The 27,610-nt window shown below is 40.3% G+C and overlaps 1 protein-coding gene across 1 annotated transcript in view; it reads left to right on the top strand.

Moving 5' to 3' along the window:
• Positions 1-9,621: 9,621 nt before the first annotated feature.
• LOC134862143 (TGF-beta receptor type-2-like) overlaps positions 9,622-27,610 on the top strand; it is a 29,296-nt gene continuing 11,307 nt past the window's right edge. The window contains exons 1-3 of the mRNA XM_063879879.1: positions 9,622-9,864; positions 17,990-18,134; positions 18,956-19,149. Of these exons, the coding sequence (XP_063735949.1) occupies positions 9,780-9,864; positions 17,990-18,134; positions 18,956-19,149 (424 nt within the window). The 5' untranslated portion in view covers positions 9,622-9,779. The remainder of the gene's footprint in view (positions 9,865-17,989; positions 18,135-18,955; positions 19,150-27,610) is intronic.

Below are 27,610 nucleotides of genomic sequence, written 5' to 3' on the forward strand. Positions count from 1 at the left end.
TGTTGAAAGCGAGTGCAACATGCAGCCTTCCACCTCTGTACAACAAATCACTGTAACATTTTTGTTGTGTTAGCGTCATTGTATCGTCTCTTTTCTGTTATTCTTTACCTGTACTTTCCATTTGCAGGTTTTTTCTCTCCTTTCTAAGTATTCCTTCTTTCCGATCAGTACTTTAACTACCTGGATTTTCTGTCCATCCCTTTCCAGTGATATTTCTTTGAGATCAGAACATCTCTTGGTTTTCACTTAGCACCATGCAGAGTATTTGAGCAGATGTGTGCGTGTATGTGTGTGATAGTTTTGCCAGCTGAGCACAGAGCCCTCCTGTTCTTCTAGCTTGAGAAATGAGAGGAAGCATTTTACAAGTGGTGTGCTTCCATAACCTAACCTCATGCTGTACATCTCAGCCCCTACAACTGAATGAAAATCAACTGTATTTATTCTCTAAATTATGTTGATAAGTGTAGACATCCTTTAAGTGCAAACCCCATATTAAAGTCATGAAACAATGAACCAATAAAATATACATGTCCTTCACTTAAAAACTCCGAAAATTAGTGAAGAAACTACGTTTGACAATGTGGAGAAAGGTATAACATAAAACAGAATGGTCTGCATAACAATAATTACTATAAAGAGGGTAAAAACTTTTCCAGATTATCTCTTTCTGCTTCTTCCTGCATTTCGCAATCTTGGTTTTCCTGGCACGGACGCAGGAAAGACAGACGTCAGCACTGTGAGGCGTTGTTGGGAAAGGCTGCAATGAGAGCAGGGCCTTTGGATAGAGACATATCAGAGTATTTAATGTGAAACACTACAGCATTCATAGCAAATAGGGATTGAGTTTGGATGCGCAGTGAAGGGCTATTACCATCAAGTTCACCGCGAAACTGCTCACTTGTCTAAATTGTTTTCCCTGACTTTAAGATAGAGGCGACGGAGGGAGACGCTGAGTTTAAAGAGGGAGAGAAGAAGACGACTGGGGAAGGGAAGGGAACGGATAGGGAAGGAAAGGAAGGAAGTAGGCCCTCATTTGTCAGACCCGGACAACAGGTCAGATTTCAGCCCAGCAAACTTCATAAGCCTTGCTTTAGCGCAATTGAGAAAAGGTTGTAACAACATGTTTCTTTGTTCACATATCACTATATAGTAAGTTAAGTTTAAAGGCGGCATTTTTTTCAGGTTCATATTTGTATGTAGTGTCTCTACTGGGACATGTCTCCATGCTTTAATGTTCAAAAAGCAAGTTATTTTTCTCATACTACCTGTGCTGCAGCACCTCTTTTCCCCCTCTGTCTGAAACCAGAGCCCAGTCTGCTCTGATTGGTTAGCTGGCCGGCTCTGTTGTGATTGGTCAACCACTAAGAGATGTCCTTCCCCATCACGTACAATGTGTTAGAGCGCTGACCAATAGAACCTTGAGTGTTCCATAGTGATGTCATTATGCTACAGAAGTAAACAAAGGGGTCCAAAGGAGGCGTTTCAGGCAGAGGGGGAGGTGAGTGTGGGATAGAAACTCCCTCTACACGGAACACAGGGACTTGGCAGACCGTTTACATGCACCAAAACCTATATAACACACTACAGGAAAGGGAAGACTCTAAAAAGAACAATAGAGCAACTTTAAGTGCTGTGAAACAGGTGAGTATGAGGACGATTTGGTAGGACAAAAAAGGCAGAGAGAAGTGAAACTAACGGGATAAGAGGAGACCAAAGAAATAGAAGGCTGCCTGAGACGGAAGCAGGAAGACTTGTGACAAAGCTTACTATAGATAAGTAAAGGGATGACCAACCACTGTGTTTGCGTGATAATCTCTGTTTGTTTGTGTGTCCGCAACGTAGGGGCATGTCTTACTCACTAGCCGAAGCCGTTCGAGGGAAAAGGAGCAGCGGTACCACATGGACAGGACATGATGCAGAGAAAACGGAATCAGAGAACCCTAACTGTAAAAGCCATATGAAACCCCCCTCCTCTACATTCAGTAAAAATGCTCCACTCCTCAAACAATTTAAAGTATTTGGAGTCTGGCACTAGCTACCATCTCATTTTCAAATGCTTTTACCTGAGTAAATGTAGTCTTTTAGCAATTTAAAATCGTCCTTTTTACCACATTTTATTCTTACCTTCTGGTCTGGTCTATTTCTATTGTAATTTATTTATGATAGTTAACAACTTAAATCTGTTCTCTAGTGTTTTGTTTCTTTAACAGTGGACATTTTTCTTGCTGGTAAAAATAAAAACATGTTTCCTGGTAACTGCCAGCTCGCTCTGATCCTACAGAGATCCTATCAAACACCACAGAGGAAGACATCATGATCCCTGGATTACTATCAAGGGTTTTATGTAGAGACAGCTGCTGGATGACAGTTAGACTTTTGCCAACGATGGCTCAGAAAGGCCTCTCAAGGTACATTTAAATATGTGCTTCTGGTGCAATAAGCTATAAATAAGGTTTTTAGTTTGCATAAATGCACAACAACTTTTACAAAATATTTTGAAACACAATACTCTGTTTTCAGAGTTTTACTTTCTTGGCTCCAGGTTTTTCCTCTTCCTGTTGGCAACATCCTGCATACCGAGTCTCTCCCTCTGCATATGAAGGCTTGCTCTCTGGACAAATGAACACATGACAGCATATTGTGTAATATAATAAGTTGTAAGTCTTTGGGTGTAAATAACTGAAATACCTTATTCTTCATGAAGCATTACAGGGAGGGGTATTTGACTAAACAATGCTTCCTCTTCAGCACTGCTAGGTGGAGAACACCACTGGTTGGGATAGAAGAATTAGGGCTGGGATGGAGGGTACTTCCCAAAGTATTAAAAACTGCTGAGTGAGGATATGATGAAAGGGTCTTTGGTTTCAACTGGGGCCAATGGAAAATGATTGATCTCTATTTTTGTGGGGAGAATAAGTGAACAAAGGACAGAGAACTCAAATATTAGGGGAATTAAAGAAAATGCTAATTTGATCAAAACACATATATTTGAGATTTAACAGAAATATTTGAAGCTGGTGAGCTGCTGTTTCTACACTGGCGGCGCTGTTAAAAAACAAAACACTATGTTTTTGTAATTGCTCTCTGTCTGAATGGTTGATACACATACGCAATTCAAGTCTATCCATACAGTGTTGAATAATTATACCAGATCCACAAATTTGGCGGTGTCTAGCTGGATAGCTAACATTAGCTAGCTAGCTTGTTAGATGGGTAGCCAAGGTAAGCTAGCTACCTAGGTAGACAGATAGCAAACTTCAGCTAGCTTGATTTACGGATAGATAGATGAGCTAGATAGATCAACATGAGTTTTAGTTTGAAGTCTGACCGGCTGATATGTTTTGGTATTTTATAGTAGGGGCAATCTACACCACAAGACACTACTCGAGTTATTTAAACATGTACTTATATAAGAGTTTGGGCCATTGTCTTATGACATTCTGCCAGTCACTAACAGAAGATGGATTTGGTTCCGTAAAACCATCCGATCACTGCAGTGATAATGTAATTGATCTCAAATAAAATTCATTGTTTACAATGCTGCTAGTGCTAAATCGGAAATGAAAGACATAGGCGTCTGAAGCAGAAGTGCACATAAGGTGAATACAATTACAAAATATATTTCTTCAATTAGCCATAGGAGATGTTTCAGATTATTGATGATATTATAATGTATGTAAACAAGCTGTTAACACTTCTCCTTCATTCTCTCATGTTTTCTCTTTGACTTTACTTCTGGTTATCTAATAAACCTTCGAGTACACACTAGAGCAAAATGCTGCAACGTCAGCTTTCCCTCAATCCACAAGACAACAGGTGGACAGGCACACACTGCGCCGTTTCAACACACTGCAAACAGCTGCTTTCAATTAACAGTGTGAATGTGTTTGTGTGAGAGACCAGGATTTACGTTGCACCCAATTTCGTAACCCATGTGTCGTGCTAATCACCTCAATATGTGTGGATTGAAGAGACAGACAATTATGTGTGTCTGTGTCATGGAGCTAGTGTCGGAAATGCTGGAATGAAGTCGAGTGAGTTAAAGTCTCCCTGAAAGGAAATGAGTTTTGATTTGATTTTAGAATTAGGTTTAATTTTTTCCCTCCTGCCTCCTGTCCTGTTTGGAAGGTGAAGAAAAACTGCGCTTTACGATAATATGACATGTATGGGAATATGGGTGCAATATGTGCAAGTTGACGGCGATTCAGCAAAAAAAACTGGCCTACATTAATTGTTTGGAAAAAAAAATCACAGCGATGTCTGAATGCTTCTTTTGTTTGTTTCTGAGGTCACTATCATTTCCCCCCTCAGGTACAGATGAATACATTTGAACTGCCATCTTTTTTGAGGATTGATGTGGGACTTTATTGGAATTGAAAACTAGTGTGAGTGTCTGCTGCCTGCAAAAGTTTACCCAATATTTAGTATTGTGCAAAATATTTGTTGTCTCTTCATATTATATTCCTTATTGTTATCATCATACCTACATTGTAAACCAACAATTATGGGAACCACCATAAAGCACATTTGTAGTTAAGTGAAAAGGGTAGACAGAAGCAGGGTTACAATGTGCTGTTTGTTATATGCTTAAGTTATCATGACCTGAATAGATAAGAGACTTGAAAATAGATCAATGGAGTAATATTTGCCTGACTGAAATGTGTGTGTTTGTGTGTCAATGTGAATGTGTGTATCATATACCATATACCATCATGAGGTTAGATTTCACTGTAAATTCTTTCGATGATGTCCACAGCTGTTCTCAACATTCCCAACATACACACACACACACACACACACACACACACACACACACACACACACACACACACACACACACACACACACACACACACACACACACACACACACACACACACACACACACACACACACACGGATGGTGCTTTAGCAGCCTACTGTAAAGTAACACCACTAATGCTAAGAATTACTATAGTGTCTACTGTCTACACTTTATCGCTGCTGAAAGTTTGTATTTCTATTTGCATTAGCTGCTGACGTACAGCATGTGGTCCGAAAACAGAGGTCAGTAAGTCAGGTTGTCATGGTGACAAGTGATTTCAACCAATAGGAATTCAAGTGTGTTGATAAAGAGAAAGAAAGCTGCCAGATCTGACTCACTGAAGTGTGATGTGTGACTCGTGTGTGTGTGTGTGTGTGTGTGTGTGTGTGTGTGTGTGTGTGTGTGTGTGTGTGTGTGCGTGCGTGCGCGCGCGTGCATATAGAGTTCAGAGTCAGTAAGTGTAAGTGTGTGGGGGGATGTTTAGTCTTCATTATGAAAACCATAGATAGGGACTTTTCATACAGTATAAGACAAAAGCACCTGCGGCATACACACTGCCTACAACTGTTAGTGTAACTCAGACCTTTTCTTCTCTCTGTTATTTAGACAGTGACTTCCTGTAGGATCTTAATGTACTGGGGGTACAACTTCTTCCTGAGTCTTTCAGTGCCGCCTGGTTTGAGCAGTAACTTCTTTCTGACCTCAACATGGGGAGCAGTCTGTTATCCGGTTGGTTGGGATCATTAGTGATTCCCCTAGCCTTATTCTCCAACACTTGGTTTTAAATACTGTATCTCTGAGTATAGGGGATTGCACCGATTATCTTATGTTCACCCTAACAAACCACTCTTTGCGGGGCCTTCAATGGTACAGGTGTTCAAATTCCGAATTTTTCGGGATCAAACATTTCCTAGAATTGTCTGAAATGCCAGGCCACATGACTCATTACTATACATTTAGGATAATACAAATAAAGTATTAGGTCTTAGGTGCATCTTGAAGAACAATTTCAATATGCACCCCCTGGAATTTCTACTCCTGTCAGCTGACTGCCTCCCAAAACCAAGCTTCAGGAAATCTGCCCCCACCCCCCTGTTTCTAGATTCCACTGTAAACATGCCCATACATTCGATTGCAGGGTTTCACCGGGAAAGAATGCTTCCTTCACAAAAACACATAAACCAGCTCAAGTACAATAAAGATCCATTTGTTGTTTTAGGCCATGGTTACACAATATGTCTCACAGACAAGACACCTCGACAATTTTACCAGCATCAACCCTGATTTAAAGTGGTGAAATGTACATTTATTCAAGTACTACCAGAAAAGGACCGGTAGCAAAGGTGAAATCCATGTTACCGGACATTTAACCTGACCAGACCATAGGTGAATTTCAGTTAGTTTTTTAATAAAACGTTTTTTAATTTTTCTATCACAATCCCAACTTCTGTTTACCCAAGGATACCATAGTTGAGACTAATGCAGACATTATTGTTGTTTTATTGGCTGATCTGAAGTAATGCACTCTTTAGTAATGCAGCAGATCTTTATAGCACATTATTTCATGGAACCCTGGTGGCCTCAGGAAGCTCCTGGACTAAATATACTTGTATTTATTTAATTTAGTTTGTTATATATTTCTTTAGTGTGCTCTATCCAAAAAAGATATTTTGTGTAAAATAACTCACATCTCTGTGATAGTGTAAAGTCCAAAGTGCAGAAGTTAAAATGGGTGGATGTTGCCCCACAGCTGAAGCCAACTGAGTATTCAACACTGGAGTCCTTATAAACCAGCATTTTCTTGAAGCTTCAGCATCAGACAAAGTCAAAGAAGTCTTGAAGAGTGTAGTCGGCAAATTCAACTTTAACCAGGCGGGGTATCTTTGAGGGTTTTTTTCCCTCCCTTATTCAGAACTGCGTATACTCCCCATTCCTGTCTTCTAGCAGATATCCTAGGCCTCACAAATATTCCCATCATCATAACCTGTGCTCTGTCATCAATCCGACCAGCTCAAACACCTTGTCACAGTCAGCCTGTGGAACTGCCACTCTGCTACCCGAAAGACTGAGTGGATTTTTGGCTTCACCTCCTCTTTGACTTCCTCACTTGGATCACACGTATACCTCCATCCCTGTTGCACACTCCACAGCCAACTTTTTCGTTTTTCTAATTTCTCTGTTACATGACTCATCCAATATAATGAATCATTGTTGTTTTCTACCGCCCAACAGGTCCTATGGGGGAATTCCTGGAGGCATTAAATGTCTGTCTAACTAACGTCACTGATACTGCTCATCTGCTCTTTGGGACTTCGATATCTAGAAAGATTTCTGATTCAATGCAGTGATTTACTACTCCTGCTAAACGCTTTAGCACTCTCACTATCTCCATCCCCACCTACTAACAACGCTGGAAACCACGTTTGTATCATATTTACCAGAAGCTGGACAACATCGAACCTCTCTGTAACCCCAATTCAGATCTCTGGTCAGTCTTCAATGTCTTACTCGCTACCCCTCTCTTAAACTGACAAACCAATCTCCTCTAACACTGCACAAGTAACCTTCCTTACGCTTCCTCTCCCCCTCCTTCCAGACCTCAGCTGTCCTCTCATGTCTCTGCAGGTCCCACCTGGCTCCCTGGTTGACTTGGTGTTATGATGGTGGGAAATCAAAACACCCTGATGACCTCCTAACTATCATTGTCTTCTCTCCTCATACTCTCCTTACATTTCTGCTGGCAAAAGCACCTTCTATCAATCTAAAATGTCTTTCTCTAACCCTGAAAAACTATTCTCTATTTCCTCATCCCTCCCATTCCTTGACACTTTCCCCACTTACCTTCTACAGTCTATTGGTACTAATATTTTTCAGCTCCGTCATTCACTCTAATGACTTCTACCACAGATTTGCAGGTGATTCACAACTGATTTGGTGGTTTCCACGTCTTCTGAAACCCATCTGCTTGCCTGGCCCACATTTCTGAGTGGATGTCTGCGCACCATCTTAAGCTCAACCTAAACAAGCCTGTACTGATTTTCCTTTCTAGGGAAGAACTCTCCTATCCATGACATTTTAATCAACGTTACTGTGACTTAGACTGAAGGAATCTGTGCAACTGGACGAACAACTTTCCTTTACTGCTAACATCGCTGCTTCAACCTGCTCCTACAGGAAAAATCTTTACAACATCAGTAGGATACGTCCCCTACTTGCCCAGAATACATTGGTACTCAGCTACCGTTCTGATAATGGATCAGGCCTTTCTAACGTTCAGGACATGGTTATATCCTTCAGCGATTTTTACTGCTTTCAAGACTCAAGGTCGGGCGTTTATTACCTTCTCTCGTGTCCAGTGGCGGTTCTGGACCAATTTTACTGGGGGGGGGGGGGGGATTTTATCAGAGGGGCACAATAAATGCAGGTTAAAAAACACAAAGACAGTATAATAGTATATTATAGTAAATGCGTGAAATAAACATAAAATACAGTGGTTGTTATTTCTGTACAGGGATTTATTTCAGTAACTTTAAGTTAAGGTTCTTTGTTTCAGTGACAACATTGATTGAGTAGTTCTTTTTTTAATTGAACAATTCTTGTTTTGTTAACTAAATTACAGTTTTAAGGGGTCCGACTAGAATGCCACTGCTATAGCCAATAAATAGTAATATTATAAACTTTTCTTAGGGAGTGGGGCCACAGGGGGGTCCCAAGTCAGTGCTACCGGGCCACTGGCACCTGTTGCCCTCAGGCTCGGGGGTTTGGGAGGAGAACGCTGCAGCAGCCACCAGCCAACACGTTCTGCCCTGGGAGGAGTTGGATTTTTTTTAAGGAGGAAAAACAAACAAACATTCTACAGCATAAAGGACATTGGTCAAGGAAAATGTAATTGTGTGAAATGATGATGATGATGATGACGATTTAAATTTGGTTATTTTCCCCCCTTACTCAGCAACCGTAACCAGCTAACCGTACCATCCAAACTTCTTCAAGGGGTTTTAATTTAAAAAAATGTTTTAAATAAAGCTTGTGGGACACCAGTGTTTTCCCGAGAAAGCTGTATCTGTTTCTGTTTAATCCGCTCTATTCTGTTCAACAGTTGAGCCCAGGAGAGATACTTGGTGTCAGCTGATGCTGAGGCTAATAACACTGCTATACCAATCACATTAAAAGTCACGATAACACAATAAAATAAATAAAAATAAACTAAAAGCCAGGGTGGATTAGAAAGTTATGTAGCCCTATATGTAGAATAAGAATGATCCGAATATCTCTTTACCAACAAAGAAAGAAAGCAGAGAAATTGTCTGACAGGCTCAGGGACTGATCACAAACTGGAAGACACGATCTTGGAAACCCAAAGAAAACGGATGCGGTCACTGTTCGAACATGTGAAAGTTAAACAAAAAACATTTATGTTGACTAGATTTCCATATTATTAACTTTTTTTGAAACAATGCATTTCTTGCTGCTAAATGTATCAACACACACACACACACACACACACACACACACACACACACACACACACACACACACACACACACACACACACACACACACACACACACACACACACTTCATTGAAAGTAATAGTAATTTATATATAACAATCAATTACAATTAACGTTATGTTCATATTTCGTGTTTGATGCTTTGGCAACACTACTTCCTGAAACGTAAAGCCCGTTTGCTGAAAGGTAGAGACAGGAAGAGAGAGAGAGAGAGAGAGAGAGAGAGAGAGAGAGAGAGAGAGAGAGAGAGAGAGACCGAAGGACTGTGTGTGTGTGTGTGTGTGTGTGTGTGTGTGTGTGTGTGTGTGTGTGTGTGTGTGTGTGTGTGCGTGTGTGTGTGTGGGTTTCTGGATGGTTCAGCAGTGAGTATCCAGCTGCTGAGTAGAGTGCAGCTCTCGGTGCAGCGGACCGCCCCCCCCCCTCGCTCCAGCTGCCTCTGAGGAGAAGGAGTCTCGGTGAACATGGAGGGACCGCGCGGCTCTCTGTCTCTGCGGGGAGTTCTATCTCTCTGCCTGCTCACTGGGCTGCTGCAGCCCGGGACTCTGGGTGAGTACCATAAAATTTAGCAGCGTCGCTCTGTTACTGGCTCCGCTATGAGCCCTGTGTTCTGACAGAAGTGTAAGTGTCAGTGTGTGTGAAGCAGTACCGCTGAAGTTGGGAAACACGCACGCGGACAGGTGACGCACACAGCGTCTCTTTACCCACAGAGACTGAATTAGACCAAATATCTTCCTTCCATAACATCCGGTAACATTTGAGAACTTAGTAATTTTAATACAAGTTGTTTGAAGTGGTGGGCGAAGTACTCAGATTTTGCACTTCAGTAAAAGTGGAACTACCAAAGTGTTGGAGAACTCTGTTACAAGTCAAGCATTACAATCTAGATACAATTAAAGTACTCTTTTTACAGATTTTGCTGTTTTGATTATAATTATTGATCATTAAAGTGTTCTCAAAGCTGGTAAAGGTGCAGCTAGATTTAATGGCTTTGTATACTGCAGGGTAGCTTGTGAATTTACTCCAGGTGAACTACAGTCTGATTTAAGGATTGATTATATTTCACATCATTAATCCAAATCTGTAAAGTAACTAAAGATATTACATAAATGTAGTGGAGTAAAAGTACGAAGTAGCAAATAATTGAAATACTTAAGTGAAGTACAATACTTAAGTCAATCTACTTAGTTACTTTACACCACTGGTAAGAATAATCCATTTCCACTAAACTACTGCATCAAGAAGGGTACTTAAGTAAAATAATTTAAGTACAACAAGGAACATGTATTTAAAGTAATCGTAGTAAAAGCACACATTGCAGAAAAAACTCAAAAAACATTTGAATGTTATAGATGTTTTAAAAATCTTCACATTTGAGATGCTGAAATGGGGAAATATTTTTGAATAACAAACTTCCTATCAAAATAGCTGCTAATTGTCCCAGTCTTGGTTATTTTCAAATTGTGTGTCAAATCTGAATTTAGAAAGTAACAAGTAAATACATCTGTAAATAAATGGAGTAGAAAGTACAAATTAGGTCTCCATAATACAGTAGAGTAGAAGTATAAAGTAGTATCAAATAGAAATACTTGGGTAAAGAACTTCAAATGTGTGCTTAGGTACGGTGCTTGAGTAAATGTGCAATTGATGTATAATTGACCAGTAGTGTGGAGCCCATCAAAAGCCATGATGTGACATTAAATAGACTAAATAGAATATTCATCTTTCTATTGGACCATTACGCTTCCTACCCTGTATCTTCAGATTAATTTTTTGAGATGTGACAAAAAGCAGTTACTTTGACATAGTGATAATCCACTACAGTTCAAAATACAGATGTTGCCCCTCATTGGCTGCAGGGTGTTTGTATTGGATGTATCAGATGTTCCACCTTTCCTGCATGATCGCGCAGTGAAAGAGTGTTTCCGGGGTTATGTGTTGAAGTCCACTTGTCAGTTGTCACGTGTGAACAGTGGCAATGTAACCAACTTTCCAGCCGTCATACCAAACACCTCCCACTTCAGCCGGCTACAGAACCTTCCCCACGCTTGTGACAGGTGGGTAGATTAAGCACGGCATGACAATGACAAGCCAAATTCAGCCTTTGGTTGTCATGAACAAGCAAATCGTGTTTTGCTCTTCTTCTCCCCCTCTCTTTCTGCTGTTTGTTTCTGCCCTCCTCCTACGGCAGGGCCTATTTTGAACCTGGAAACCCCACATACCAGAGGGGCTGTGTGGCCCTGCTGCTTTGTATGTGTCACAAATAGACATACAAACCTCAAACTTCCACCCACATGCCCCCATCTGCCCACCAAACAAACAAACACACTCCTCATTTTTGTGACTTCTGCCCACCACAGCGTGATGCGTTGCTTCCTCGAACATCAGGCCTGTGTTGTTTTAAACTTTTCTTTATTTGTATGCTTTCAATTGATGTGAACGGCTCAAGGGACTGTCACATTAAGGTTCCTACTTAATTTCAGGGAATCTCAGTGTCTGCGCAGATGCCCCCGTGATGGGACATTCCCCAATCCAGTGCTTAGCCAAAAATAGCGACTCAAGCTATTCCATCCTGCATCCATCAAAACACAAAGCTGAAAGGGAAACAGGAGGCTGTACAAAAGAGAAACAGATCAATGTTGTCTTTTAGGAGGCTTCACACAGTTTAACCCCACTAAAGTGTCTTCCTCTGACTTTGACCATAATAGTCGTCCTCCTGTGTTCTTCCCTCTTTACCCGCTTCGCTGACTCTGGGGTCAAAGAGAAGAGAAAAGCAGGCTGGGATGAAAGGAAAACAGATAGGAGGAATGAGAGGATTATAGGCAAGTTGGAGAGACTGAGTTGTAGTGGTGGGATAACTTTAAGGAGCAGAGGGAGGGGGCTGAGCCGCCTGCTGGGGCAGTTATGTAGCCCCGCGCAGCCTCCTGCCAGTTGTCTCCACTCATTTCACTGACAGGGCAAGACCAGAGAGAAGAGCGATTCTTATTCCAACAGATATTTCATTGCATTGCTCCAAATAATGCTCAGTGTAGCTCCACACCCACTCTTATTAAACTATCATACTCTCTGAATGTGGACACCATAACTAAACAAATGCTAAAAAGTACATTGTAAATAAAAAAGGCTCCTGCTCACAACAAGTACATGGCATAAATACTCACCTCTAATACACTGTTATTTTGGGAAATGTACTGCTTTATAAAATAACATGATATTATGTTCATTATATTATGCACCCATGACACAACATGACACACACTGATTGCTTAATCCTGGGAAAGGATTTTACAATCTACTAAAATGTTATTTATGCATTGAGATCATCTGCAGCACATCTCCATGTGTTTCAAATATGCAGCAGTATTAGCTTAGCAGAATTCAAACTTGTCTCAACTGCTTCAAATGTGTTGCTTAACTTCCAGTAACTAAACATGAGTTAGATTTTATGTCGGTGTATAGAAAATGATTTGTTGTTGAGATATTAGATTGGCTTTATGTGATAAAGAAGGGGATTGAGACATAATACATAATCCTGATTGACATCCACTTTTTACAACCAAGCCACACCCTCTTTACTACCCCTATAAGGCTAACCTGATTACTTTCCGTTTCTTTTGGATGAACTCAATATTAAATGCAATGCCAATAAAGTAAAAATGATACATACAGAACATGTCTCTTGGCTGAAACACCAAACAGATCATTGTAGCATGCCATAAACCCCTCTGTTTCAGCCCTGTTCCAAAAGTGCTGATTCTTTGTCTGTAGCTTTAAATGCTAATGAGCTGCTGCTGGCCACGCCCCTCTGACAGATGATTGGTTTTAAAAAACACAATGGTGCTCTAGGAGGAGATTCAGGTGATAAGGTGGGCGGGTGTTACCTTGGTTGGTTATTGGCTAATGGTTTCATAACCGAAAAAACATTGTTACATCACAAAGTGGACAAATCTGATCAGCTGATTTTCAGATTTTTATAAAGATGGATCAGGACAAAAAGAGAGGGAATCTTTTTTCCTGAAACTTTTAGAATCTCTTTACACAGAGGGGATACATGTATAAAAGATATGGAAACGTTGATTTTGCATATTAGGTGACCATTAAGTGCTACTAAAGCTGCAGTTATTAACTTTAGGAAAACAACAACTTTTGCCTTATTTGCTGAAACTGCACTCTTAATACATTTGCATGACCCCTATGTGTCTGTAGGAAAACTACCAATCAAAGCTAGGGAGCAGTCTTAGTCACTGCTTGCGAACTCCCATCAATGCATTTCAGTTTAGCTGTTCAATTAAAACGTTTGTGACCACTGGCTGGATCAAAATGACATTTTTAAATCAACACTTTATATCCGTGTGCCACCTGTCTTAATTGTACTGCAGTAAATTCTACTAGGATGACCCCTTCAGTTATTATCATTAATGTCAAACTAATTGAGTAAACAGAGTGGGTGTTTGATTCTACATTTAGCCACTTAACCATGATTAAGGGGGCTTCTTTCTCGCAAACAACACAAGTGTTGTGCTACCGCTAAATCAACTGACATGGCAAGAATGTGAAATCCCAACAGGTCAGGTTTGACTTATTCCTGATGTGAGAAAATGAACACATTCTCCTTTAAGACTACACTGCTTCTGTCTGTGTTTATAGTGCAAGACGTGTGTGTTTTTGTGCATTAAGCACAGTTAATATAATTTCAAGACACATTCCATCACACAGTCCAGATGAAGGCGGGACCCAGAGTGTGAAATAGCAGAGCGCTAACACCCACACACAACCTCAGACACCGAAAGCCCTGCTAGTTTAGTGCAGCACAGTGCCACAGAGACTGCATGAATGTGAATGAGTAACGGGGAGAGTACCCCAGTGCAGCCAGTGAGCTAAGTAATACTTTCATGGTGTTCTTTTGAGATGCGCCAATTTCTTGGCCGTTACGATTAAGTCAGACTTGCCCATTCGTTTTTCTAGGAAAAGATGAAAATGACTAAAATTGACATTAAACAAAACACTTTTTTTCACATAAAATAGAAATTCTATTGACATTTCATAATAAATAATTGTATATAATATATGGACCATTAAAACAATCAGCAAACTACTTTGTCCTATGTTTATAAAGGAGTAATGTCAACCTTAGCAGACAATAAAAAGTCAAAATGTCGCACTGTAACTCACAGGGTTAACAGACAAGACAACTGAATTTTCTTTGTCGAGTTTTCACCACATTAACAACATGCTAATGTTATTAGCAGAAGCCTGCTGCATTATACTAACTGATATGCTTCTGCTAATGCTATATTGAATGCTAGCAATATTATTAGCAGAAAAAGCTATTTCCTAAGCTATTTTGTGTTCACACAATCATTGATGCTAGTGTTCAGCTAATGTTATTAGCAGAAAGCTAGAGTTTATGTAAAGACAAATTAGCTCTGGAAGAACTGCAGGAAAGGAGACCCGGTTTTATTTAAGGTTTTTTTTTTTTTACAATTAATAAGACATGGATAAGACAAAAACAATTTCCATCTGAAGTTTACACAAACTAACAGTGAGGCAATGTGCTTGTAAAATTTAACCTGCTAACAAATTCAAGAGGGTTTGAGGGGGGTTCAAATTGTAGTAACTAGTGCTGCTGTAGATACCCATTACTTAAAAATCGAATGAAGCTAAAGAAGCTAGTGGAACCAGACAGAGCTGTCGTAGAAGCTGATAGACATTGCACAGGGCTGGAAGGAATTCAGTGTACTGCTCAGTGGAGCTGAACCAGGGCAGACGTTTGGCGTCATGGTGGCTTAAACTCAGACCTCCCAGCTGAATGAACGTCTCTTCATTTAAAAACCCCCCTTTTGTACCTGTATACTACACATAGGGTTTCCATTTGATCCTGTAAGTCATTTGAACACACAGGCCACATGGTAGAAGCTCCCTTTCCACACAGAAATAAAAAGGCATAGCTCTATAAGACTAAGAGGCTAACAGGACTTACTTAGGTTTCTCATGGGGGCTTTGATTTAAACAGGCAGCTCTGAACAGGTCTCAGACCAAAGGGGGATCACAAAGGCAGCCAAGACATGCTAAAGAGAATGATAACATTGCCAGCCTGAGCCAAGGCAGCATGTGACCCATTTTACCACATGCAATACCTTCCTTTCAAGCAGCCAGGGTGATGATACATAGACAATGTAACTGTGTCAAAGGGAAAGCTATTAGAAGGATGGTTTAAGCTATATTTACATATCTATATTTAAGCTACTTTGGGCATCAAAAGGAATATAGGAATTCATGTATACTGTACTGAAAATAATGTGTGTGCCGTTCCGTGACCTCCCCCCCTTTGCTTAATGAATGATGGTGCCTGGTTAAAAGATGTTTGTGTGCATGCAACTCTGTTAGTCACTGCAATACTAACTCACCATCAAGTCCTGCCAAGATACTATCAGCATATCACCTGCTCCGCGTCGTGAAAACACAGCAGACCATGTTGATTCCTCTCCCCGACATGCATATTGGTCTTTAATAATACACTGCTATACATTCATTTCATCTTATCTTTCTGTATTTTAAATTTATAGTTAGTTTACTTATTTCTGCAAACCAAACAACACGTTTTTTTGAACAATAACAACAGTATAGCAGTTCTATGCCAACTTAGCTAGCTGTGAATGAAAATGCTACCTAACTGAGAGCTTGTTAGCTTAGCTGGCAAATCCTTTGAGGTGAAGGAAAGCAGGCTGCTGTCTTTATTTTGCACTAGCTACCAGTTGAACCGTGGTAGTTGTTGCATGTCAGTAAGCTGTGTACCAGGCAGAGGACACCAGTTGATTCGTTAGCTTCCCGAATCCCGTTAGCTCCTTGTGAACTGCTGCTCGCTCGTTGCAGTGCTGGTTACCTGAAGTCTTTTAGCCATGGGCTTTCGTATTTACTGTTAAAATAAAAGAACTTTTAGAGAGTCATCAGATGCGGCGCTGGTCTGCAGTGGCGGGCTTCCAGCAGGCCGTTGCTGGACTCTGCCAGCTGTGAACACTGGAGCTGTGTCAAAGCATAGTGAGCCTAGAGCTTTGGTTTGATTGCAATGACATCATAGGTCACAGATTACAGTAACCAGTCAACACTATACATTGAGTATTCAGGAGGAATTTACAGTGTTTTTGAGTGCAGAGACAGGAAGTGGTTGTTTTTCACACCCAAAGAGGATAATGGAAACAAAAGATCTAAGGCATTTCCACTTCCAAGTAACCTTAGGTGATTTTTTTGTTAATTTACCCCTTACTTCCAGAAAATCTACAGCATTTTCAAGAGACCAGGAAATACTCCACATTAGTTTTTTGATAAATGCATGAACAAAAATAGATTCAACTTGATGTATTGCTTTTTCAGGGAATACTTTTGCATTCTTTTGGAAGACATTTTTGAAGATTATTTGGATCAGGCAAAGTAGTTTTGATGTTAAAAAGAGCTGTAGCTTGGCGCAAGCGAACTATTGATTCAGCTGTGGATGTCTGTGTTGGTGGTTTGGTGTGATTGTTGCTTAGTTTTGTATATTTTCCTTAAGCCCAAAAGCACATTTAAAGTTGTTGATGTAGTCACAGTGCAGCTCAATGCTGGTTTTTGGGCTGTCTGTGGTGACATTTTTTGTTGTCAAGACCTAGTAACATTTAGGAAGCTAATGCTTTACTGTCGTTCCAACCCACTCAATATAGTATGTAGCTTGGAAATATCCTACGCACCAGGTTAAATCTTTTCCATTGAGAATGAGTTTGCAGGATTTTTCTCTCATTTGTAAAACGAGACGCACAACATTTATCATCAACTTTGTGTATAACATTGGATACCTTTACTGGAATTGACTTATCACTTTAATTAAGTTTTGATACCTCAATTAAAGCTGCACTTTCCAATATTTCTTCATTAACAGTGGTTCAAATAACTATGGTTTATGTAAAACGTTATGTACCTAGTGATGAACTCAAAGAAGATTATCAACTGACTCTGCAGCTCTTCCAAGAGTCTTGGTCTTTTAAGATGGTTAATTTGTTCTACAACCCACTACTCTACTAGTGACTTTAATCTTGTTGGGTTAGGTTAAGGGTCAGTAATGAGTGTTGGTTTTTGGTCAGAAAGAAAAACAAATTAGATCCTTACTTTCCTAAACTATAGCATAACGTTGCGTTAACGGGGCTACAATTGTAAAGTTTGTCTTGAAATGGTCATTAAGGAGAGACCTCTTTCTTTCATTACCTAATTAGCATGACTGGGCCTAGCAAGTTCCATCGCAATGTAAGAAGTAGAATCCAGTACTTCCTCTGTAGAGGTGGACATTTTTGCCTAATGTTGTTTCATATAGGAAAGATGTAGGAGTCATCAGAAATATTATGTTTCATTCTCTGATAATCATGGATATACGTAACCACTTGTATGAGAATCTAACAAGTTGTTACCGCCTATGTGAAATAAAGAACCAAATAACAACAGTGCCATTCTAAAGTTGGAAAAAAGAAATGGACTTATTATTTATGTCATGTTTCAGATCAGTCTATCAAATATTTTCCCTTACTATACCTTGCATTTTTAATTCATCAACCTGCCAACATATTTCTAGCCCTTCTAGCCGGAGCAAGAACTGGAATTACATTGTTGACAACAGAACTTATGTTAATCATGATGTTCTTCTGTTTTGCAGGCATGCCCCCTTTATACCCCATGAGTCAGCTCTGTAAGTTCTGTGATCTGGAGCTCTCCTCCTGTAGTGGTTCTGGGACATGCATGTCAAACTGCTCCATCACATCCACCTGTGACGACAACAACGAGGTCTGTGTATCTATCTGGTAGGTACCCGAGAGCAGGAAAATGCCTCTAACTCTTAGATGTGATTCACTTAATAGCTCTTAAAGGTCCCCTATTATCCAAATGCACTTTTTGCTGTCTTTTATACTTAAATATGTGTCCCCGGTGTGTAAGGAGACTAACAAAGTAAGAGAAAATACAACCCTCTCTCTTTTCCTCCTTGCCCACATCTCTAAAAACAGGTGTGCAAACGAGCTGATCCAGATTTGCTTCGGTTATGACATAACGGAAATGTGGGCTGGCTTTATTATTATTGAACTCCTGGCAACGTCCCGCCCACGTGACATGCCCCAACCTATCATACCCAATATACAGTTGCGAGCTGAATCCCCTCCGCAGCACCTCTGTGTCTCTATGTATTCAGCAGGATGTCTGCAGGAGGGACTTGGAGTTGTTGTTTATATAATATATATAATGTCTCTGTTCTAGTGGTAAACACTGAGAAGTGTTTCAGAAATAATGCTGGATGTGTTTTGGAACATATCATGGCGTTTAATCATGGCAGCGTTTAGCTGAGTTTCTCCCGGTAGAAAACTTTCACAGCAGAGAGAGCTGAATGACGCTCCAAAGGGGCGTGGCCAGCTTCAGCTCAGCTCAAATTTAAAGCGACAGTCACAGAATCAGCACTTCAGGAACAGGGCTGAGATAGAGGGGCATGAGGCATGCTGCAATGGGTGATCTGTTTGGCATTTTGAGCAAAACTCTTCACAGACAAGTTTTGTATAGATATTGTTCAATTATAGCACACTAGGAGACCTTTAGTTTATTCAATACATCTCTGCTTTATCTTTCTGTCTTTTAGGAGGAAGAATGAGACAGGCTTCTCCATCGAAACTCTGTGTCATGACCCGTCCAAGCCCCTCTATGGTGTTATGCTGGACGACTATAACAGCTCCACCTGTGTGATGAAGGAGAAGAACACAACGAGCGGGAGGGCCCACTTCTGCTCCTGTACTGACGAGGACGAGTGCAATGACAAGCTCTCCTTCTCTCCCAGTGAGTACATTAAACCAAAACCTTTTATTAGGTTTAAAGCTGCACTTATCAATATAAGGGATGTCCGGATGCCCACAATCTTGATTCAAGTCAGCATTGTTGCTTTTGTTAAATTGACAATGTTGTCCCCTCTTCACCGCTGTCTGGAGGAGGGGAGAGAGTTGGAGCGTTAAAGAGTTGCTGTACTCATGCATGAAAGCTTGGCAAGGATAGTTGTCTGTGTCAGCTGACATTAAACAAAGGGTTTCTGTCAGAATATCTTTATATAGCTGGTACGTATTAGTTCCTCTATAACTTGAAAAATGTAACATATCAAGCCAATTAAACTAGAGAAAAGTGGTTAATTTTAAGTAAGGTATAAGTACAGGAGGACATGCAGCGAGAGGTGTGTACCGTGTTCCCTTAAGTGTTTACGTCCTCTCTGTGTGATGTCCAGCTTTTAACCTCTTTCCTTCTCATGCGCTCTTTTACTTTTCTTTTTAGCCATCATGAATTTAAAGTATCTTTCTCCCCGCAAGATATAAAATAAATATCAAAAAGAATTCCATAGTACCTTGATTAGCAATAGGCTGTTCTTCTTAGCAGCAGTCTGTTAGCGAAAAATAGTGGCCTCTGGAATATCCAAATGGACCAGTCAGAGTGTAATATTCAATGAAGCTGTGTATTAATCCAGGAATAAAAACATGAAATATATATTAAGTAACATCATTAAGTTACATTGAATTAGAATGAAGTTCAGTGAGTGTATTCATGGTATTAAAATCTTTTTACTCCATCCCCTTCCTGCCTCTCTGACGTAGTCCTCACCCACAGACTAGGAAACTGTTTATTTTTTGCGCGTGTAACTGCTCCTACATTTCAGATTTTGGTTTCTGAGGTCCTTTTGTGGTTGCTACTGTTTCTTGGAATGACTGGAGAGTGCACTGTCATCACAAACAGGAAGTGGAAAAGTAATGTTTGCATCACAAGTAAACAACAGGGAATCCTTCGGGCGTTCACAGACGTGCAGCGGGGGTGTTCTGATCTGTGCTGTTTCAGACGCTGTGGTGTGTGTGTGTGTGTGTGTGTGTGTGTGTGTGTGTGTGTGTGTGTGTGTGTGTGTGTGTGTGTGTGTGTGTGTGTGTGTGTGTGTGTGTGTGTGTGTGTGTGTATGTGTGTATGCGTGTGGTGGTGTAGAGTGCTCAGACATATGGTTTCCTGTCTGTGTTTAACTGAAAACAGAAACATCTCGAGCACATGGTGAACAGCCACACAGACACACCTCTGCAGTGAACGACAATGAAGTAGACTCAGTCTGCTGCTGTGGGCCAGCTCATGTATTCTCTTACAGAACAATAAGATTAGATTGATCTTCTTTCCACCCCAATGATTGAACTTTAACTTTCACCTGCTGTACATGTTTACTGCAAATACAGTAAGAGTCTTATGTAGGCTGAAGGGGGGCCAAGTGTTGAGGTTGGAAAAACGTCCACCCTGCTAAAATGATCATAGGTCAGCACCCTGTGAATTCACTCAAATGGCTCTGCTGCTTTGTCTTTTTTAAATAACTTTAAATGCTCATTTCAGCTTTAATTATTTTAATAAATAAGTTTATTTAGCCATGCAGGTTTTCAGATGACTGTTCCAGGCTATCCTGATACCAATCTGTAGCAGGATTAAACTCTTGGAGGATCTCAAGTCGAAGAATGGCAGATCAGCCCTGTAGAAGTAACCAAACTCACTGGTGACGAAACGTAGCAACTGGTGGGCAAAACACAGGCACCAAAATGGTTGATACAAAAGCTTATTCAAAAATTAGCCCCACAAACATGCTGTAATTGGGTGTGGTAGTGGGGGTCTACAAATAGATGGTAGGAGTGACAGGTTGTTTTTACAGATTTTCTCATAAAAACACAGAAACCCTGTAGTTAGCACGTTGTGCAATACCGAGCCTGTTTACAACGTGTAGGCTACAGACAACAGCCTACACATGATAAGATGACACTTTAAAAAGTTCAAAAATTGTTAGCATTGAATGTTCGAGGGCAGTCCCAAATTCTTCCTGCTGAATTTTTGTATTTTGGAATAATATATATTATTGTATTATAATTATTTATTCTTGATTTATGTCGCACCTCCTAAATATGGTGCTCATTTTACATTAGCTTGTGCATCTGCCTATGAGGACAAAAAGCCTTATTTTGTTTTTATTTTGAAGACAAGAATACAAAAAGAAAAAGAAAAAACAAAGAAAATAGATAGGGAGTCCCTATCCCACGCCACCCCGTCCCTCCCCCTTCTCACCACTCTTGCCATTTCACAGAAATAATAGCTGATGTTTGTTAGTAACCGTTGGAGTTCATCCATCTATTATATTATTTATATTATAGCATAAACATTTATACACATCACAAACATTCATACATTAGACAAACTTAATGTAAAAATATTAGTTTACTTATTGATTATATTGTGAGTAAGTAACAAATGCAGCCACCAAATAATCTTCTTTTACCACATTTCAAAAATATACACACACACACACACACACACACACACACACACACACACACACACACACACACACACACACACACACACACACACACACACACACACACACACACACACAGCCCTGAGGGTTTGGGTTGCTGTTCCTTCCTCCCATTGAGGACGCATGCAGCAGGAAGTCCTTGTTTGTGTATTGGACCGCTGCCATGTCTTATTCCTCTACACATGCCTCACATTGTTCTCCCCCAGCATTTCATGCTCATGGTGTGCCTGTAGTGGTGTTTGTGCTCGGGGTTTATTGCTTGAGAGCCACACTTGTGGAATCCAATTTGTCTGAATGAGTGTGTTTGTGCAACCAAAAATGTGCTACAACTGTCATCGTGAAGAGGGGAACATTGTGATCCCACAGGAGAAAACACTAACAGGGCTTGTTGGTTTTAAACAAATAGCCCAGAGAATGCCTTAGAGGTTAATCATTGTCCGAACCCAACGGTTATGAAGGCCATAAACTTCTGGGAGCAAGAGGCAATATTTGGGGATTCTGGTGTAGCTAACAGATATTCTGAGCCAAGAGTTCCTCTAACGTGAGCCAGTCAATTGATGAGAACTCGAGATGTGAGAATTAATCCTGAGTTAGGAGCCGAAGATGTGTACTACTGGATTGTGTTACAAGAAGTCAATTTACAAGCTAATCGAAAGCTAATTAAAGCTACATCCATCCATCCATCTTCTCCCGCTTTTCCGTCAGGGTCACGGAGGTAACAGCTCCAGCAGAGAGCCCCAAACTTTCCTTTCCCTGGCCACATCAACCAGCTCTGACTGGGGGATTCCAAGATGCTCCCAGGCCAGCGAAGAGATATAATCCCTCCACCTGGTCCTAGGTCTACCCCTCGGTCTCTTCCCAGCTGGACGTGCCTGGAACACCTCCCTAGGGAGGCGCCCTGGTGGCATCCTCACTAGGTGCCCTGAACCACCTCAACTGGCTCCTTTCAACGCGAAGGAGCAGCGGTTCTACTCCGAGTCCCTCCCGGATGACTGAACTTCTCATCTTATCCCTAAGGGAGAGGCCAGCCACCCTGCGGAGAAATCCCATTTCAGCCGCTTGTATCCGCGATCTCGTTCTTTCGGTCATGACTAAAGCTACATCTTTGTTCGATATCAGCTGATGTGTTCTGAGATTGCCTTTGGATGCAGAGCTGATGTTAAGAAAAGCATCAAAGCAGTTTATCTGTTATTCATTTTAATCTAAAATGGATTTCATGTTACGAAACATAATTTCCCACAAGATATAGTATTGTATTTTGATTCTCATAAAGATGATCATTCAGACGAAATACACTGCTTCATCAGACAACAGCCAGGTTTGAATCTCAATTGAAGTTCCAGTATATGTTAATGAATGTAGATGTGAACGTATTTGAAAATTAGGAGGGAAGAGCATCGTGACAGACAGCTGGTGGAGTAGTGCTCTCCAGTAAACCTTTATAGATTAAGAGATGAGGAGCTGATCCTTAAGTGGATTCACCATCCTTCATGCACGTCTTAAAGAGGACATATTCTGCTCATTTTCAGGTTCATATTTGTATTTTGAATCTCTCCTGGGACATGTCTCCATGCTTTAATGTTCAGAAAGCTCTTTATTTTTCTCATACTGTCTGTGCTGCAGGACCTCTTTTCACCCTCTATCTGAAACCAGAGCCCAGTCTGCTTTGATTGGTTAGCTGGCTGGCTCTGTTGTGACTGGTCAACCGCTTAGAGATGTCCCGCCCCTTAGCATATCACGTACAATGTGTTAGAGCGCTAGCTAATAGAAGGACAAGTATAACATAGTGATGTCACTTTGTTATGGAAGTAAACAAAGGGGTCCAATGGAGGCATTTCAGACAGGTGAGGGGAGTTTGAGAGAGAAATTTCCTCTGGAGGGAACACAGGGATTTTAGCTTTTGCAGACCATTTACATGCACAAAAACTAAGCACAAAAAGTAAGGAAATTTGTGTTTGGTAGATTATTTCTTTGTTGGAACAATACTTCTTGGAAATAAATCTTATAGCATGCATTTGTGGGATGAGCAGCAGAGCTGAGTATGTGGGTTGCGCCCATGAAAAATGTGACACATCTCCTCTGCCTATGCCAAACTGCTTTTTTTTGCTGTTGACTTTACATAACACACTACAGAAGAGAGACCCCTTATTTTATTTGCTACATCTGTTCCAGTGATATTTGTCATGTTTCACTTTTACTGATGCACCGCAGCAAAGAGGAAAACTGTTTTTCAAGCTTTTAGAAAAACAATAAAGGCTAATGTTGCACATTTTTTTTTTATTTGCTGATGTTTTTCTTCTTTTACTAATATTATCGCCATCGAGGAGGAAGGTATCTACTCTGTGTGACCCCACAATATCATACGAATCATTCTGTACAAGGCCTGGACAAAATCGAGGTTGTCTGTTACAGCTCCTCTGCTTTATTTTCTATTAGCTTTTGATACAAATGGAGTCATATGGTCTCATTCTAGGAGAGCTGGGCCTCACTGACACCTAGGATCCTGTACAAATGATTTGGAGCACATTAACAATGCCTCTCAGTCAGGGTTAGTCACACAAGTGCTACGGGAACTAGTTTCATTGGAAAGGGAGGCATTGATAAGAAATACTGCCTTGTCATGGTAACATTCTTGGTGTGTTAGCGTTGTATTTACGGCACGCAAATGTTCCAAAGATGAAGATCAAACTAATTTATTTCTGACATGGATTCCTTTAGTCACACACTCCAAGTGATTTAATAGGTTATTCTGATATCTCTCATAATGATTGATATCTTCCTCATGACATGATGTGGGGATTTTTGAAGATATTCCGATGAAGGAAAAGAAGAGCAAGAGATCGAAATAAGACAACATTTATTAGAATGACTTCTTGATGCCGTGACAAAGAGGAAGAGGAGAGGATGGATATGGAACGATGTAGGAAAAAGTGTTTCTATGCATGTTCCTAGATCTCAATCATATTTTTAAAGTTCCTCATGAGTTGTGGAATCTTGGCTTGCAGACACCAGTCATCGAGTCACACAGCTTTAGAGACATGACTTTAGAGACATGACTCAAGCAGCCAAACAAGAAGGCAGTGTGAGGCCAAAAAAACATTTGGAATGGAGTGGGAGAAATAGGCACGGGGAGCTGTTGGAGTGCTGGAGAGATGTCTACGCAGCAGTGAAGGTTGTACAGGCAAAGAGGGGATGTGATGTTCCCTTCAGTCAGGGTCCCCAGCCTTCCTGTGGCAGGATTCCTCCATGCCCCACCAGAATATGATACCAGTCTGGATAAAAGCAAGTTATTAATAAGCATTCACCAGAGGGAAAAGATGGTAAACAACTTTTAATCCATGCAGTATCATATAATCAATACATGATGCATAGATAACGGAAACTGAAACACAGGGTCACCTTAAGAGTGCTATGCTGAACATCGCTGAAGGTGGGAGAAGTACTCAGATCTTGTACTTAAGTAAAAGTAGAAGTACCAGAGTGTGGGAATACTCTGTTACAGTAAAAGTCCTACATTCAAAATGTTCCTCCAATAAAGTACAAAAGTAATACAATTCAAATATACTTAAAGTAGCGACAGTAAAAGCAGTCATTGTTTGATTGGTCCATTTCAGAATAATATCTCTGATATGTTTTATAATTATTGATCATTAAAGTGTTCTCAGAGCTGGTAAAGGTGCAGCTAGTTTTAATGGCTTTGTACACTGCAGGGTAGCTGCTGGATTTACTCCAGGTGAACTAAAGTCTGATTTAAGGGCTGATTATAATTACCATCATTAATCCAGATCTGTAAAATGAATAAAGATATTGAATAAATGTAGTGGAGTAGAAGTACACTTTTACCTCTGAATTGTAGTGAAGAAGAAGTACAAAGTAGGAAACAATTGAAATATGCAGGTAAAGTACAAGTGTCTTAAAAGTACCTAAATAAATCTGCTTAGTAACTATGTTACTATGTCACATAAGGACATAGGTTATATATTTGTAGTCATGTTTCAGGCTTCATGATTAATTCACTCTCACTTTGGTCTCACTCACTTTTTTGGATCCACACATATTTAACATGTATAGTGGTCTACAACATTCTAAGGTATCCTTAATCAAATTATAAGCATTTAAATGTCAGCAACTGTACCTCCTTTTGTGGCCACTCTTTACTAGCAGCTGGTAAATTAAGAAATACCACATGGGCAGTTCTAGGGGGGGTCATAGGGGGTAGGCTAGTGCCCCTGAAACACTGAGCTCGGACCCCCCCGTGCCCCACTTACAAAAGAATACTCTGATTATAGCATTTGTGATTAGTATTTCAGCAAACACTGTGCTGTAACTGAGCAGAAGTCAACAGGAACTGTCTTTTGTTTTCATATTTCAAGTTGTTTTAAGAAACTAAGTTACTGACACAAGTTTCCTAACTGAAACAAATACCTATCATGTTTTATTATTTCTTTGCACGCTATGACTTTCTCTTTTGTCCCTTATTTTATTGTACCCCTCTGCTAGCACCCCCCCCCCCCCCCCCCAAGTAAAATTGGTCCATAACAGATACTGGATGCCAGACAAAAACATATAGTAAAATATATATTTAAAAATATGACTTTAAAGGAGCATAAGAGGGGTTCAGATATTGTACATTTATGTCAACATCACCAAATCGTGTTAAAATGATGATATTTTTGAATGAAACTTCTTTTCCTTTTTATTTAATCATTGAGAGACAGACTGAGAGACACAGTACAAACGATATATATGAATGTATTGTTTCGTTCGAAAGCATGTGATGGGTGACGGCCTTCGTGGAGTGGGGAACAGTATGTTGTTTTCATTGCACAAGCCTCAAGAATGGCTGCGGTGGACCTGCTTGTGTTGGACTGCCAGTATGAGTGTTTGGAGGAAAATGTATTATTCTGCTGCAGCATGCAGCAACCCAATTAGGTGTGTCCTTTAAAGACCTGCGCCTGCATCACCACATTCCCTTTTAGTTAACTTTCTGGAAATGGAAATAGGGAATTTGTTTTGGGAGGTGAAGAGGAAGGGTGTATCCCCAAAAAGTTTCATGAGTGCTGAATCAAACATGGCATGAAGGGAATCCAGGCTCTGTTTGTACTTATACAATTTTAATTGTGATGGAAACAACTGGCAAAACAAGAAATGGTTTTCATTTTCAGGCAGTCAGTGTACATGGAACATATTTGTCACAGATGTAGCACTCACCATAATACTTCATCAAAACTGTCTGACAGCTGATCAGTTTTGAATGGAATAAGAAGGAGCAGCCACACTGAGCTGCTGGATGACAACCTGCTTGTGACAGGCTGCATGTCTACAACTTCTCAACAATGTAGCCAAGTCCTCTTCTGTGCACTGCGGATGTGTGGAACTCTGCTGGCCCTGTGTGCAGCATGAAATCAGACAGTGATTGTTTATGGGATTGTGGAAAAATGACACCAACTGAGTTTGTCTGGCTGTGTTGTAAAAAGATACACAGTTGATCTACAGTTGTATGTCTGTGACAGAACATTTAAGAAAACACAAAAGAAAACAATCACTTACAGTAAGCACAGGTAGATGCGTGGTTTTGAAATTAAAAGCCCTAGAAAGTAACTGTATCCACAAATGAAGCGCAGGATTGGACTTATTTTCAATAATAAAAGCCTCAGAAAAAGGAAGCACAGGAAGAGATGTGTTTTTGAAAGATATAAGCCCTGAAAAGTCATTGTATCCAACAGAGAGCTCAGAATGAGGTTTGTTTTTCAAAGCCACAGAAAGTCCCTTTAACCATAAAAGAATCACAGGAACAAGTGTGTTTTTCCAAATAAAAGCCCTAAAAGTTGTTGGTTTCACCCTCCACCACCTCTGTTAATTGTTAATCTCATAGTCTTAATATGTTGTATCATCTATTCCTAAAATTGTTCTTATTTTCAATGTTTT

Source organism: Eleginops maclovinus, chromosome 3 (assembly GCF_036324505.1).
Source record: "Eleginops maclovinus isolate JMC-PN-2008 ecotype Puerto Natales chromosome 3, JC_Emac_rtc_rv5, whole genome shotgun sequence".
In the NCBI taxonomy this organism is placed as follows: Eukaryota; Metazoa; Chordata; class Actinopteri; order Perciformes; family Eleginopidae; genus Eleginops; species Eleginops maclovinus.